Source organism: Erpetoichthys calabaricus, chromosome 13 (genome assembly GCF_900747795.2).
Source record: "Erpetoichthys calabaricus chromosome 13, fErpCal1.3, whole genome shotgun sequence".
Taxonomy (NCBI): domain Eukaryota; kingdom Metazoa; phylum Chordata; class Cladistia; order Polypteriformes; family Polypteridae; genus Erpetoichthys; species Erpetoichthys calabaricus.
In genome coordinates, this window is record NC_041406.2 from 90040630 (window position 1) to 90058241 (window position 17612).

Here is a 17612-nt window from a genome sequence, read left to right on the forward strand (position 1 = left end):
AGAGGTTGATATTGAACTCGCCATACCTGTGAACCCTTTGTACAGCACCGGCTCCGCTGGTTGTCATAAAAAGGGATGAGCACGACTGTGCTGGATAGTCATCACACAGTCATTGAATTTGATATACCCAGTGATTTTTACTTGTGTAAATTGATGTTGTCAGGTGATGAGATCAACTGAAGTTGGAAAATATTTCCTGTTTGGTTTTGTCAGGGTGAGTTGCGAACTAGTTGGAGTCAGTCGCTGGGTATGCCACACTAGATGAATCACCTTCACAGGCGATTGCTATGACTAACACCGGACTTACTAAGATCATATAAACAAAGTAAATGGAAAAGTTGTCTAAAGTGACGTGGCCTTAAGGTGCACTTTTTGCCTGCATTGCTTGTTGTGCATTGTTACCAGGCATAGCTACAGAGTCAATCTATGAAGATGTGCAGCTGCTCTATTTATTATAATTCCTGTATGAACATCAATACCTCTAACAACTTTTTTTAGCTTAAGAAACTGTTTCACTTTGTATTGCAGTGTAAAGGTCTTAATTAGTTCATCAAATACACTAATAATTACAGGATGTGTACTACTAGAACCAAAGGTAGATTGTGTTAATGCAACACACTGGACCGCTACGAAATAACATGAATATACAGTATCTCGACCAGTTCAGATCAACAAAATAAGGTAAGGTACATATAAACAAAATGCATTTGGTTATGGCAGCAGTTTGGAACGGCAAGTGTTTGTTGAAAGAATGTATCATCTGCTACAGGACAGAAACCAAATTATTTCAAATGTGAAAAGCATACACAATTCCAAGATACACCGAACCACCCCGTGCTATTTGTTTTTACCTGTTGAGCTTCTCATTTTGAGAGTGTGCACCATCATCAGCTGCCCCCACTGGCAGTAACATGACATTACGGCCAGTGGCTTCCTGGAAAGTGAGGGTAATGGGAATGCTTCCTCCTTCTCTTGTGAGGTCAGGCTCCACACCAAACACTTTTGTGGGTACAAAGATAAGACAGCAAGAATGTGTGTTAGTTAGAAAACTCCCATTTTGTATGTCAAATGTTAATGAACAATCATTAGCTCTTCACTTAAAAATAAAACATGGAAATGTCATATTGTTTTTGTTGCTCTTACAACAACTGATAACAAATGGAAACAAAAATTCTTAATATGCATCTATTCTGTTGGGCACACAAACATAAGCGGGCAAAGACAAATGAATGTATAACATAAGAACATGGAGACAAGAGAGAAACAAGACTTGTCAGTTTGCTCACGCAGGTGTGACAAGCTGTAGGACATGGCTCTATCCTACTCTTCATCCAATTACACGTTAGGTTACTTGGTGTCCCTAAAGCCACACTTACACAGCCACTCAACGTGTCCCGATTCTGATTTTTTTTTTCACATATCTGACACAGACTGGATTTGGTGTACACACTTTTTTTGAGACTGGATACAGGACATTTTTGTATTTTGTACTGAATTCCGTTTCAGTTCCAATCATCTAAATGCAATCCGAGTGTAAACAGTCGGATCACATCTTCACTCGTGTAATGTGGCCTTGTTATGTCAATTTGTGTGAAATATGCAATATATTAAAATGACAGAGGAGTGTGGGGGGAGAGAGGATCGCACAGATATTAAATGATATTTTTCCAATTTAGAAGTTCCCCAGCCACTGGGAATCACCATATTGCAACGGTCTCTCAGTATCACAGATTGACTCTATATAACATCTACCGAGTATGAAGCATAACGCCTGGTTCAGGCTTTGGTCTCATCACGTCTTGACTAATACAACTCTCTGCTGGCAGGAGTACTAGCACGTGTCACTAAGATACTGCATATGACTCAAAATATAGCGGTATGTCTGGACCTGATTTTTTCGTTAATTTCTGATTTGGGCATTAAGATACAGTTAGATAGATAGACAGTACTTTACTTTTCCCCAGAGGTAAATTTATAGCTTTTTACAGAAGCTCAATAAATAAAAATTAGGGTTAAAATAATAATACTGCGGTGGGTTGGCACCCCTGCCCGGGATTGGTTCCTGCCTTGTGCCCTGTGTTGGCTGGGATTGGCTCCAGCAGACCCCCGTGACCCTGTGTTCGGATTCAGCGGGTTGGAAAATGGATGGATGGATGGTTAAAATAATATATAATAATAAATTAATATTATAACAACAATAGTCCCCCTCAAAAACATACCACAACTCTTAAAAAGCATGAGAGAACATTGGATTTGACTAAAAATAAAAAGAGCAGACATAGTCACAGTGAGGTATTAGAAAGGTGTATAGCTGTTGGTATGAAGGAGCCCTCGTAGCATTTCTTAAAACACTTCTGCTGAGTAATTTGAGGTCTGAAAGTCTTCAGTGCCGGTGTGTCAGAGAGAGGATATGAAACATTGTTCATAATGGCACTTCGTTTTGTCTTCATTTTCTGCTCCACTACTACCTCCAGCGGGTCTACAATGCATCCCATAACTGGGCCTGGCTTCTTGATCATCTTGTTGATTCAGTGGACCTCTCTTGAAGTGTTTGTTACCAGCCCAACACACCATAGCGTAGAAATGGTACAGTGGAATTAATAATGGGTGTCTTCTAAGAAAAATGAGCCTGCTCTGCCCTTTCTTATATAGTTCCTCTGCGTTACTTGACCTGATGTGGACCCCAAGTACTTGTAGTAGTACACCACCTCTACGTCCACACCCAGAATAGTGACTAGCTGTTGAGGCTCTTTGGTGTGGCAAAATTCCAGAATGATTTGCTTGTTTTTGCCCATGTTAAGTTGCAGACAATCCTTTCTGTACTAAGAAACAACATCCTCTACTCCGCCTTATCCGCCCCCTTATTAATACACCAGATTACTGAAGAATCATCTAGAATTTCTGCAAGTGGCATGACCAGGTATTGTATTTATAGGAGACAAGACTGCTGCAGTGTTGCTCACAGCCACATCACAGAAACAGTCCCTGAGCCAGAAAAACTCGTCTGTCTGACAAATATTCCATTACACTGGTCTGCAAAAAAATATTTTTTGTTGGCTTCTGGGAACTTCAGAGCAGCGCTCTATTAAGTTTTTTACACTGATTTCATATATGAAATCGGAATTAAGCTAGCATGTCAAGTTTTTAAAATACATATCATTGACGTTTTGACACTTTTGAATATCAATATATCAACACGATATCTGGAGTTTGAACACCAAAATTGTTTTGACGTGTTTATTCTGAAAACAAACCAGAAGACGATACCAGAAACATGTTAATGTGTGAATTTCCCCTTGGGATTAATAAAGTATCTATCTATCTATCTAAAGCATATTTATGTCAACCTCAATATAAAAGTGAGGTCAGCGTGCCCAAAAATATCGGGAGCCCTAGCTTTTGCACTTGTACTGCACATCCGTCTCTCTTTGCAAGAACCAACAGTAGTCACCCATCATGCTCGGAGTGAATTTTCCCCAATATCAGTTTTCCATCACCTTTATATCTTGATGAAATCTTTCCCCATGCTCATCTCTGACATCGCTTAGATTTGGTGGAGTAAAGTCGAGATGAGAATGTAAAAAATGTGTCTTCAGTGACATTCTGGCTCCCGTAAGCTAATATACTTTCAGCTGATTCTCCACAAGCTCAGTATAATTCTCTGCTCTGTGACAGTCAAGAAAATTCTGGACAACCTGCACGAATGAGGGTGCTGATTCAGTTGGCTTCAGTTTCCTTTTGAACTCCTTGTCAAGCATCAGTTCACGGATTTCAGGGCCAACAAAAACACTTTCCTTAATTTTGGCTTCACTTTTCTTGAGACCAAACTTATTTCTTAAATGCTGAAACGCATCGCCTTTACTGTCCAGTCACCCTAGTTGTCCAAGACCTGGAACATCGTAACTAAAAAATGGGACGTGCTGAACGAAAACAGTTTTCAGATTTGGAGTCAGCAAGTGTAATTTGTTAAAGTACAGGTGAAAGAATCCCAGTAGCAAAATGCTTTTTTACCATTGTTATCGAAATAGGTTTCTGGCTTTAAATGTACCTAAAATGTGATGTTAGTTGTATAGGATGAGTATACTTTATACACAAGTACCTAAAGACAATTTGGAGTTTGCAGTTTACACTCCACTCTGACATTCCCAATCACTGCCAATGACAAGAATTATTTGGCTTCATTGTTAAGACACAATTAGATAAAGAAAATATGCATACTGAAGAAATAAAATGCAAGACTTGAAAGAAGTCAAAATCCAGTAGCTAAGAGGTTTAAGGAAGAAGGCTTGCTTCAATTTTCTTCTGTTTTTGCCTCTGAACTGGACTTAATGAGTTTAACTTATCTCGCCAAAATTGCTGTTTCTGTACACAGGCCTTACTCAGTATTGAAAGTCTGTGCTGTTCTGTGACTCATACCTGTTTTCATGGCTTTCCTGCCAGCCATGTAGTGAGGATGATTGAAATCAGACACCCAGGCCTTGGCTCCATGTCCGACAGTTACCTTTAATTTGTTAGGACTGTCCCTTTCTGCAAATTTTTTGGTTAAATATGTGTTTACCTAAAAATAGTAAGGGGAAAAAAAAGAATCAGAAACTTAGAACTAAAACGGATTACAAACAACTTATTAACAAACCTTTGGAGAAAAAGAAAACAAACAATCAAAACAGAATGTGCATCCAAACATGAATACCTTTGTAAATCTGTTTCTTACAGTGCTCCTTCTTGGATTTTGTGTGTTATTTCTTTGTATTTTTGATGTTTAATCGTGCAATGGAACACTACAAGTTAGTGCAGTGTTGTCTTCTTTATTTCGTAGCTGCTGCTAATCTTTTTAATGAAATTGCGCTGTTTCAAAGTAAATATCTGTAGCACTAGGGTGTTATACCATGTTAGCCGTTATGGATGTGGTGAGAAGTTAAGCTGTCATTTTGCTTAACTTCTCACCACAAAGTAAATATACAAAAGAAACACACTGCAATAAGGTCAAATCATAAATTGGTAAAAATACTTTGAGCTCAATGCTCATTTCATTTTTTTGGTTTTTTTTTTTTGAGCAGGTTAGGTTATTTGGAATCAATCGTGTTCCCCGTGGTTCCCTGGAGTGCACAGAGAGAAGAGGGAAGGTGGAAGGCACTGTCCCGTCTGACATCAGAGCGACCCTCCATTTCCCTGCCTGTATTGTGTTTGGAATCTCTCCAGTGTGTTTGCTGTTTTTTTGGAATCTCCCCAGTTGGGGCAGCCTCCTCTTGCAGCGCATGTGCGGTTTTTCGTGGAAACAGCGTTATCACTCTTCTTTTTGAAATAATAACCTGAGGTGTACTTTAAATGGAGAAACTCATTTACTGCCTGGCCAAATAAAACGATAGTCATCAAAGCTAAAGATTCAGTCCGTGTAATGTGTCATACGTATCCCAGCTGTGCCAAACTGTAACACTCAATAGATACAACATCACTGCTGACCAATCAAATTAATGAAGAGTAAAGAAAAATAAGCAATATAGAAACATATATGGAAGAGTACAGAAAATAGAAAAACCTACCATTGGAGTTTAAAAAAAAATACTTTCACATAAATTAAATAAACCAGTCATTTAACACGTGAAATTCAATTTGGTTTTACTTTCCCGAAATAAGTTGTTTTTCTAATAAAATGAAATTGAAAGAGACTTTCATCATTGATTAAATCCCAGAGTAGTGATGCTTTTGGGCATCTGCGGATTTTAGTGATGGAATGATCGTGTTTGAACTATGCACAAACAACATTACTTTAGGTAACTGGCAATTCCAAAGTGACCCTGTTAATGTTAATGGGAGTGGACCCTGTGATATACTGCCGCTGGTTCCTAGTGGAGTGGGCTCTGACCCCCAGCATGGCTAAATTACCATATATATATATATATATATATATATATATATATATATATATATATATATATATATATATATATATATACTCACGTATAAGTCAGGTCTTGAAACCTAAAAAAATCAATCAGAAAATCAGACCCGACTTATACGCCCGTTCAGAAATGACACCCTTAAATTTTTCTTTTTTTTTTTTTTACATCTTCTTGCTTCCTCCAATCTCACAGCAGTTTTTTAGACGCATCAAATTTTGTTAGAACAGTGCAGTTACCAATTTCCTTCGCCACTTCAACGACTTTTATTTTAAAACCAGCTTCATATTTTCTTCATATTGAACACTCCATCGTAGATATGGGATGCTCTTCCGATAAAGGTGTATGAGGGTGTGAGATACAAAAAACATAAAACAGTACAAACATCGCTTTAGAATAGTTTGGGTATTAACATGTGGTCACGTAGACACAATACATAGAAAAAAAAAGGCCGTGTGCTCCGCGGTTACTCTCTCAAGTGGGCGTTAGCATATTATAATCTCTTGGACCAATAGTGCGAGTTTTAAGCATTTGACTTATACGACCGACATTATAAAAAACCATAAATTATACAGTAAAACCAAGCCCTGACTTATCCGCGGGAGAACTTAAACGCGAGTATACTGTATATGCTAGATTAAGTAGGTTTGAAAATGTTAGGCAATAAAAGCTTTCAGTTTATGTGCACATTGTATGTCTTCAGCCACGTCACGTGGCGCTTTTGGTATCTATGGCTGTTCAGCCTTTTCATCGCTTAGATGAATATATTAGTGTTTAGGGCTAATGGTGTGGTATTATAATTATGCAGTCAATCTCACTTATCAATAAAACACTTAACTTTAATTTTGTTTTTGCATATGTAGACCAATTCATTTACAATTCATCTTTAGAAGGTTAGTGATCATATAATATTCATAAGGCTATCTAAGACGACAAAAAAGAGACTTGTGAAAAAAGGAGATTTAAATAAAAAAAGTTAATAGTACAGTGGAACCTCAGGTCACGAACGTCTCGGAACACGTACAAATCGGGTTACGACCAAAAAGTTCGCCAAACTTTTGCATCTGTACACGACCACACACTCGGGTGACAAACAAGCCAGTTTCCCTTCTGGTTCGTACGCGCCGATGATTTCCGCACGTGTTCAGTCTCTCCCTGTGCATCCCTGTGCATTCGCTGTGAACTCTTTGTGCTCTATTTCGTTTCCCTTCTGGTTCGTACGCGCCAATGATTTCCACATGTGTTCAGTCTATCCCTGTACAGTACATTGTTCTCAGTCAGACATGCATCGCGCAGAGGGACTTTACCTCAAAACTGTAATCTCCTCTCCACCCAGTTTCCTGCTCACTTCCTTCATGCCAGAACTCGGCTCATGCAAGGTTAGTTTTCTTGGTTGTTTATGATTAGTTTTTGTATAAATTAAGGATTTTTCAAATTTTCATTTATTTCCCTGTGCTTAAAACTCATTAAAAAAAGTGTTTACAGCGAGCAGTTCGTTAGGCTTGTGGCACCCGGCTGGGGTTCATGCCCGGCCGGGATGCCCAGGAGGACCAGAGGAGGGCTTCTGCCTCCTCCAGAACACGAGGGGGCGACCGCCCTGGTTGCTTTGGGGGCCACGGGTACAGAGGTGGGAAGCTCAATCCTGTAGGCGCCCCAATGCCTTGGGAGCCCTGGACCTCAGCACTTCCACCACACCCGGAAGTGCTGGGGGGAAGAGGAGCAGGGACACCTGGAGTCCTTCTGGTTGCGCAGCTGGCACTTCCGCCACACAGGGGAGTGTCGACGGAAGAGTGTCGGGAAGCACCTGGAGCCCATCTGGGGGTGTATAAAAGGGGCTGCCACCCTCCATTCAATGGCAAGAGTCGGGTGGAAGTAGGACGGAGCTCAGAGGAGAGGAGTGGAGGCGGACCAGAGACCGTGAATGCATTGTGTTGTGTGGCCAGGACTGAAGGGGTGATTGGTGCTGCGGCACTGGGTTTGTGCACTTGAACCTTATAAATATTGTATAATAAACGTGTGTGTGGTGAAATCATCATGTCTACCTGTCTGTGTCCGGGCTGTTCCCCACAGGCTGTAGGGTGAACTTTTGCAGTGTTAGTTTTCTCTGTTCAAGGGTTTCTCAGTGTTATGTTTTTACATTTAGTTTACTATTACACTGTGCATTCTATGGTATAATTAACTATTTTTGTAATTAAAAATCTTTAAAAATATATATTTACATAGTTTGTACGGTCCGGTATGGATTAATTGTACTTACATACAATCCTATGGGGGAAATTACTTTGGGTCACAACCAAATCGGGTTGCGACCAGAGTTTTGGAATGAATTACGGTCGTGACCCGAGGTTCCATTGTACATGGTCCAATTACTAGCTTATCAGCATGTATAGTGGTTCTAAGATGGTATGAAACATTTAAACTTACCAGTTTCTCCACTTCCTTAGGGTCCATGTCTGGCACAAGGCGAACAGAGAATTTCCCAATCACTTTCCTTGGTATAACTGTTTTAGCCCCTGAAGCAGAGAAAGCACCCTCAATGCCATGCAGTGACAGAGAAGGGTACCTCCAGCGATGCATTAGAATTTGCTCCTAAATTTAAGGTAATAATTACATTTTATTAAAGGAGGAACAATACTCCAGATTAAACAAATACAGTACTGTGTTAGTGCTGTGGAACAACTAACTAGGAAACATAATTGTAATTCCTCAATGACTGGACAAGAGAGCCTGAATGAAAACATATTTACTGACAGATTAGTGCAGCCAAGATATGATGAACAGAAAAAGAAAATTTACATACACTGGGTTAGAGGCTGGGATCATGTGATGACTTTACAGTGTGATGTTGCACCCACCATACGACGAACCACCCTCATTGGGACCGGAGTGCAGCCGTGCAATGGGTGACACCTATCACACTGGAATACTGTGAGGTTTTTTTTTTGTTTTTTTTTTTACAGTGGCTGGAGTGCCAATCCTGCCACCCAACTCCCACGTTTTCCCTCAAAATTGGAGGACCTGCCTGCAGATTAACATCATGCCCAGGATGAAGCAATTGCAGGTTAAGGGCCTTGCAAGGACACTTCTGGCATTTATGAGATTTGAATCGGCAACCTTTTGATTGCCATCACAGCTCCTTTGCCTCAGAGCCACCACTCCGCCCATACACTAGGGGAGTACAGTAAATTGTAATTGTGTTTGTAAACTTTACTGACATTACCAAAACACAAGGTGTACTAAACTTTTATGAATGAACATTTCAATAAGGCATAAAATTAGAATGCAGAAGAGCTCAAGCTGCACAGAAAATACGCCTTTACAGTCAAAAGCTTTTGTTAGTCACTCCTTTGGCTTGACTAGATAAGTGGGCTTGCTCCTTCGATGGGCTCAAGGACCAAAATTTGTATTCAGTGTGGAGAATTCAGGCAACTCATACATATATGGCGAGAAGCCTTTTATCACTGTAGCTGTGTATGCTGCCATTTTACAAAGAGACCGGCATACCTGCAGCCAATGAGAGAAAATTTGACAGATGACAAAGAAAAAAAGAATGTTCCAAAATTTGCTGTAGCTCTATATACTGTCGTCTCCTACAGAGATAATGGAAAGTAACTGTAGCAAATGACTCGATGTATCAAGCATGAATGCTATTTAACTATTATGTCTTGTCACAAGATATTTCTGTTTCGTCAACAACACTGACCAGGGGAGTCCATCGAACGACCTTGAAGACTGTGTTGAGGATATCTCACCGGCTAGACAAGGTATCTCTAATTCCAGTTTTCCAGGATATGTGCTGTATAAAGTGAAGGCGACAGAGAAAGTGAGTGATCACGGGTATAAATCGGGCATCGGGTTAGTGCTGAAGCACTGAAGCTTGGGAACTGCCCGTTTAAACAAATGGGAATTAAGAGGTGGCATATTTGAAGGTTTTAAAATTAGGAGGGGAACTGGCACTGGGGATGCCTACTGTTACTTTAAAGTAAATCCTTCAACAAGAACGTGGGGACACTTCAAACAGAGAACCACAGACACCAGGGATAAGTGACAAGTAGTGTGGCAGACAGTAGGACTTTAGGGAGCTTCAGGGCTTGACTTGATGTTACTTTGGAGAATCTCGATAAGCACGAATGGTGAGGTTGTTGGGCTGAGTGGAATGTTCTCATTATTACCGTACTTTGCATCATTCTCTTTCTATACACATTTTTACAGGACAAAAAAGTAGGGATCCAAAGGACATTATGTAGTGTGTTACTGTATGTGAAAAACACAGATTTTTACATACATATAAGAAGCATTCAAGTGCAGCGCCATAAAATGTCAAAAAGTAAGTTCATAACTGTACATATAGAAGATTATACCTTTGTTTCATGCAGGAGTTTACAGGTGCCAATATCTTTGCAGTATTCTTCCAAGTCAAAGTCAATTTTCTCATAAAGCTTCTTCTCTTCGTCAGTCAGCGGAGCCACAGATTCATAAATTCCAGGGACAAGAATTTTGCCTTTCTTATCCAAAAGTGAGTCTATATAAATAAAATGTATAAAAAGTTAAAAGGGGTTTAAAAAAACTTCTAAACTTAAATAAATTACACCATTAGGAGGAAAGCACAACGCTCTACTAAATAACCTTAAACAAACTCTTGTCAAGGATACTGAGATTTTATCAATGTTTACCTATTCCTTCTCTTTTGATTAAATAATTGTTTAATGAAAACAAATGATCAAAGTTTGTTTAAGTTAGACTTTTAACAATGGTTTTCAAAGATATACTTGCCGGGCAAGATAATTTCACATTCCTTGCTATTGACATGAACAAGTTTTTCTTTTACCCTATTTACCTGATTCTTGAATTTCAAGTTGGAGAAAAAGAGTACTTATAAGAAAAGGAGACCCCCAGTGGAGTCTGTCAGGGGTCTATGCTTAGACTTACTCCAATTCACACTTAGATTATGGACTCTGTATTAGGAAACTTGTAAAATATCACAGAAAACAATAAAACTAAAACTGGGCAAATGTCTGCATAATAATGGTTTCATGTAGAAAAGAGCAAAGTGCTTTACAGACACAGTAGGGACATTAATTATAAATACAAGATGGGTGACACTGGCCTATAGGAAGCAATCTCTGAAAATAATTTATGGATTTATGTTGATACATCACTCTATACAATGTGCAGACACAATTACTGAAAAAATGAAAATAATGTATTAACCATTGGACGTTACATTTGGAATAGAGCACTGTGAGCAGCGAAGTTCTCTTCCAACTTAATAAAAGAACAAGTGTGTGTCTGTGTAACTGTGTGTCCACCCAGTTGTTATGTCTCTGTCATTTCAACAGATGGTGCCCTTACAAACATTTGTACTAATATAATGCATTGCTTTTGTCTTTCCAACAAATGGTGCATCACAAATATTAACACTGCATTTACGAATCCCATACCAAATAGCCTAACAGATACTGTATATAGGCACATCAAACATTCAGAGGATTGCATTTTATTACTACAAAAGTTTGTGATACGCCATTTGTTGGAATTAAAAATTGCAATGCATTTTATTATAATATGCATTACAAAATACACTCCAATAGAAGTTGCACTACAAATGTTACAGCTAAGGTCTACGTTGATTTCTGAGATTTCAACACATTGTAGACAGGTAGCACACCTAGTCATTACTATAAAGACAGAGCAAGTTTAAAGGCTGCGAAGAGCTGAGCAATATAGTGAATCCCCTAGACTAACGAGCTTTCCTTACTCTGATAGACTAAGGGATTTAAAATGCTTTACTCTTGAACAGAGAAGGATGCAAAAAGGCCTAAGCCAGATCCTCAATATTCTTAAAACTGTTGATACACTTGGTCCATCAGAATTCTTTCAGGTAAATACAGAAGTGTGTCACTTACTCAGGGACAACTATGGAAATTAAAGAGAAGTGCAATTTAAAAATGAAGTTAGGAAGCACTCCTTTTCAGAAATATATGCACTGTACCCAAATCAGAAATCTGTTAATTGGATGAGATAATGGGGAGGCTTAGTTATCATTTATTTAACCAAACTTCATGGACAGTATGGCCTCTACTCATCTACTGTCAAATGTCATATGTTCTTATGCTACAACATTCTACTCATAATTAAAATGACAGTTTAGATTACTAACCCTAAACAGCTGAAGCAAGAATAACTCTTACCTGGCTGCACCAACCTATTATAATTCTGTTTTGCTGGAAAACACAATGACCATCTTTAGACATTTTATAATTCTTTGAAAAAATAACATCTTTTCTCCTATCGGTCGAATCTCTGAACTGTCGGGCATGGGTTGAATTATGGTTTAGTGAAGTTTGACATGATTTTATAGAATGTTGTTTTCTTCACATAATATCAATAAAATTAAAAAAAAAAGAATTTCTGAACCAGCTTATCCAATATGAGGGTTAAGCATCATCAGGCACATAATCAATAATAGACTGGGCACCAGCACACAATTGTTCACAACGGGACATTTTAGACGAGTACAGTAATCCCTCCTCCATCGCGGGGGGTTGCATTCCAGAGCCACCCGCGAAATAAGAAAATCCGCGAAGTAGAAACCATATGTTTATATGGTTATTTTTATATTGTCATGCTTGGGTCACAGATCTGCGCAGAAACACTGGAGGTTGTAGAGAGACAGGAACGTTATTCAAACACTGCAAACAAACATTTGTCTCTTTTTCAAAAGTTTAAACTGTGCTCCATGACAAGACAGAGATGACAGTTCCGTCTCACAATTAAAAGAATGCAAACATATCTTCCTCTTCAAAGGAGTGCGCGTCATGAGCAGTGACTGTCAGAAAGAGAGAGGAAAGCAAACAAATCAATAGGGCTGTTTGGCTTTTAAGTATGCGAAGCACCGCGGGCACAAAGCTGTTGAAGGCGGCAGCTCACACCCCCTCCTGTCAGGAGCAGAGAAAGAGAGAGAGAGAGATAGAGAGAGACAGAGAAAAACAAACATGCACAAATCAATACGTGCCCTTCGAGCTTTTAAGTATGCGAAGCACCGTGCAGCATGTCGCTTCACGAAGCAGCTGCACAGAAGGTAGGCAACGTGAAGATAATCTTTCAGCATTTTATAGACGAGCGTCCGTATTGTCTAGGTGTGCGAACAGCCCCCCTGCTCAATCCCCCTATGTCAGGATCAGAGAAAGTCAGTGCAAGAGACAGAGAGAGAAAAGTAAGTGGGTAGCTTCTCAGTCATCTGCCAATAGTGTCCCTTGTATGAAATTCAACTGGGCAAACCAACTGAGGAAGCATGTACCAGAAATTAAAAGACCCATTTGTCCGCAGAAATCCGCGAACCAGCAAAAATCTGCGATATATATTTAAATATGCTTACATATAAAAATCCGCGATAGAGTGAAGCTGCAAAAGGCGAAGCGCGATATAGCGAGGGATTACTGTAAACCTAAAAGGACTGACTTAGGAATAGGAAAAGAAACCAAAATACCCGGAAAAAACACATCCAGATATGGGGAGAAGGTGCAACCTACTATACGGTTCAAAACATTTGTAGTTCTCCAAATATAACTAAATACTTAATTTGAGAATCTTTGATTTTATGTTTTCAAAAGATATCTGTTTAATATAAAAAATACACTAAATGCTATCATGCACAAACTTGAAATGTTCAACATCCTCAGTGTTATACAAAACTACTTTTAAATGACATAGCCAATATAAATCTGTTACCGCAGGAAGAATTTCCCAAAAAAAATTAAACAAAAGAATTAAAAAATGAAGACTGCGCATCATAGGCAAAGATTTTGTAAGCACTTTGTTTATCATAAGAAAAATGTTAGGATTTTTAAATTGTATTAATGGTTTTATATAAAGTAAATTTAACTCCACTTGCTTGCTTTTCAGCTTTGAGGGTTGAGCATACAGGGAGCAGCACTAGGTGTCATGATTCTGTACTTTGGAAAATGTCTGTACACTCGTTAAGCCTTTTTTATTAATGGTTAACTCTCATTATGAGTTTTTGAGGCGCCAAGTCTAATTTTTGCATTTAATTACAGAAATTGTTTTCAGACAACTAGAAAATATTATTGCATTTTTATATAGTTATGAGACTTGAGAATGAGAATTGCATCATTTTCATCACCATTTTGTTTATCCCTGTGGGTTGAAATTTTGTGTTGCAGTCATCAAGATGAGACAACAATCAGTATGCCATTGGCTTCATCATCTGAGTTTGCAGATATCCAAACAAAAATAAAACAAACTTTGTGTGTGCATTAGTATTGCTATTTAGACTTCCTAGTTTATGACATTTTCATACTTCGTTTCTTTCATTAGCAGTTTGGGCGTGATGAAATATAGGACTGATTTTTGGTTTCAGTTCTCTTCTTCTCTTATGCTTCCTCTTCCTAGTCATCCCTTTGAAATCGGTAGGCTTTGCTGTGCTAGGTTAAATACACAGGACTTACTACATCGTATAAAGGGTAGGTCTTTCCAGGGTATGGTTTAAATATATTTTCTTTTTTTCTCTGGTGCAAGTTTTGTTGCTATTTGCTAAGAGTGCTTTATCCTAATTTTCTTCTTCAGATTGATTGATGCTGTGTGTAACTTTTTACGTTATTTAGCTTATTTCCAGGGGGAAAAGTTTCCTCACTGGGATCACATGACTTATTTTCAGGCAAGTCAGAATGTGGGTTGAGGTTCATTGAGACTGTTAGTGAATAGTGAAGAGCGAACGTCACAGTGTTCACTTTGCCTCGAGTTCGGAGAAATCACGGAAGTGTTTGCGAATATCACCAAACTCTGCGAAATGCATTGAAGTCAACGGGGAAGGACTAACTGAATGAGATTTGACTGGATTATAATGGTGCAATCTTCAAAGTGTCCCTGAAGGCTAGGGAAATGTCTGCTAACTATACTAGACCGATTACTGTGGTCAAAAAGGTGACTTCAGCTGTGTGGCAGCAGTGCCAACCACTGCATAACTGTGCCACCAAGAGATCAAAGAGGGAAAAATGCAGTCAGAGATGCGCAATCATATATTTCATCAAAACAAAGCAGAAATGACAAAATCGTAGTCAAAAGTCAAAAAAACAGGTCTTTAAATGGCAGGAAATTCAAAGTGGCATGTCATGATTGAATCTGTGCGAAGGCTCATTCTATTTTTTTTGAGGTCACACTGAAGGCTCTCTTAACTGTTTGTGCTGATGCTTTGCACTTTTTATTCTATCAAACAAAAAGATAGAAACATCTTGTAAATAGTAATAAATGTTTCGTTATTATTATTACTTCATAGTCTCCTGTTTTTGGAGGGGACGGGCGCATAAGGCTCCTTCAATGTTTGTTTATCATCTCCACGTGGCTAATTATGCATGCATAGGGCACGAACCCTGCTTCTATTATACTGATGTGGAACTCGAAGATCAACCTGCATGTTCAAGCAAAGATAATTTGTTATTTATGCTGTATATGTTCCATAAAAATAAAAATTTGAGAACCTGCATTATTTACTTATTTGAGGCTGTAATGCAAATGATCAGTATTATATACCCGGGGGCCAGTCTCAGCCAATGTTGCGCTAGCCTCACAAAGCATTATGGGGCGCTAGGGAAAAAGTTCTCCAAAAACGGCCGAATTATCAGAAAATAATTCAACAAACATTGGCGAATGCAGGAAATTCGCTGCGAATAATGCTTTGGCGATATTTGCTGATCATCATGATTAGTAGATACTACTAGAAGGTGATCATTTGTCCTGTTTCCCTGTACCAAAGAAATGTGCCATGGAAAGACGGCATGCTGTAACGCAAGGTAGTTGTCTGTGTACATCAATTTGTTCTCCTAATTCACAAGAGCAAAAATACCCTACAAGTTAAACACAACCAAACTAATGTTAATAGACAGGAGTGTACAGTATGAAAGAAAATAGATGCAATGCGTCAAAATTGTAATATTAGTATTTAATGAATTGGGAAATCTTCTATTAGCAATAAAGTGAATACTGTGAGGAATGAAGTTACCGTATATACTCGCATACAAGTTGGGTCTTGAAACCCGAAAAAGCGATCATAAAATCAGACCCCGACTTATACGGCCATTTAAAAATATGACACTTAAATTTTTTTTAATTTTTTTTTTACATCTTCTTGTTTCCACCAATCTCGCACCAGTTTCTCAGACTCATCGATTTTTGTTGCAACAGCGCAGTTACCAATTTCTTTCGCCACTTCAACGACTTTTAATTTAAAACCAGCTTCATAATTTCTTCTGATCGAACACTCCATCATAGATAAGGGATGCTCTTACGATAAAAGGTGTATGAGGTTATGAGATATAAAAAACACTAAATAGTGCAAACGTCGCTTCGGAATAGTTTCGGATATTACCGTGTGGTCACGTAGGCACAATACATAGAAATAAAAAGGCTGTGTGCTCCATGTTTCCTCTCTCAGGTGGGCGTTAGCATATCATAATCTCTTGGACCAACAGCATGAGTTTTCCATATTCGACTTATACGACCAACATTATAAAATACCAGAAATTATACGGTAAAATCAAGCCCCGACTTATCCGCGGAAGAATTTAAACGCGAGTATATATGGTAACTGAAACATAACAATAGACCTGTATCAGTGGACAAAGACCCTGTAGAAACAAGAATAAACCCTCTGAGGCAAAACAACATGACGTTTATAAGTTTGTTGTGGAAAAGCAACTGAATTACAAAACCACGGCTGAACCTGTGTAGTGAAAAAGATGATATTGCTAACACATATTATAAATGAACATATAATTATTTTAAAAGTATTTAATTAAAGAAAAGTAAGCATTGTTTAATTACTTATTAAAATTACACCAAAATAATAGAGAATGTGTTGGCTTAAAATGCATTAGGCAATGTTGAATCACTAATTAAAATAACAGCAAAATATTGAGAATATTTAGAAACTATTAACTTCCCTAAATGAATTAACTGAAATGCTGGATTAACTTCATAACTTCTTCATTGTTTTAAAACTTTTGTGATCAACAAATACATTTTATATTTTTTACCCATAAGTGCAATGAGGTCAGTCATGGCTTCATGCACCGATCCACCAAACACACCCGAATGAAGATCCTTGTCGCAGCAGTCCACCTAAAGACAAAATGCTCCATTATTACATGCGACACCTTAATGATGTTTTAAATATTATTCATTATTATTATTATTATTTATTATTATTTTTGTTTCAGTAGTAGCAGTTTTTTCCATGTTTATTACTTCCATTGATAGCAACAGTCTAAAGAGAACAAAGAGAAAAGTGCCATGTCATTATTTATGTATTAGCCCTGGTTTTACAATTTAATATATGATTACTGGTTAAAAACCAACAACAAATATAAAATTTTAATGTCAGATTACAACAATATTAAATCTAAAAAAACAAACATTAAAAAGTAGGATGATACTTTGAAATAACATGAGTCAATTATGCCACCTGACAAAAACTGCATCAGGTCCCATTCAAGAGCATAAAGTACACCCCCAGCACCAACAAGTACTTCATGGCCTGTTTGTGCCTAAACTCCATCTAGTGCACGGTCATGGTAAAATAGAAATCGTTAGACTGTATAAAATAAAAAGATCAACCACTTCTATAACTAGACTCTTGGAGAATCATGTAAGGCTTTCACACCTACTTTGCATGGATTTTTTGGGTTTGTGTGATTTTCA

General features: G+C 38.2%; 1 protein-coding gene across 1 annotated transcript in view; it reads right to left on the bottom strand.

Moving 5' to 3' along the window:
- The window catches only part of cndp2 (carnosine dipeptidase 2), a 46484-nt gene that overhangs the window by 1305 nt on the left and 27567 nt on the right, over nucleotides 1-17612 (bottom strand). Inside the window, exons 7-11 of the mRNA XM_028817217.2 lie at nucleotides 16949-17033; nucleotides 10259-10419; nucleotides 8322-8486; nucleotides 4417-4558; nucleotides 852-999 (exon numbers count right to left, since the gene is read on the bottom strand). Of these exons, the coding sequence (XP_028673050.1) occupies nucleotides 852-999; nucleotides 4417-4558; nucleotides 8322-8486; nucleotides 10259-10419; nucleotides 16949-17033 (701 nt within the window). The remainder of the gene's footprint in view (nucleotides 1-851; nucleotides 1000-4416; nucleotides 4559-8321; nucleotides 8487-10258; nucleotides 10420-16948; nucleotides 17034-17612) is intronic.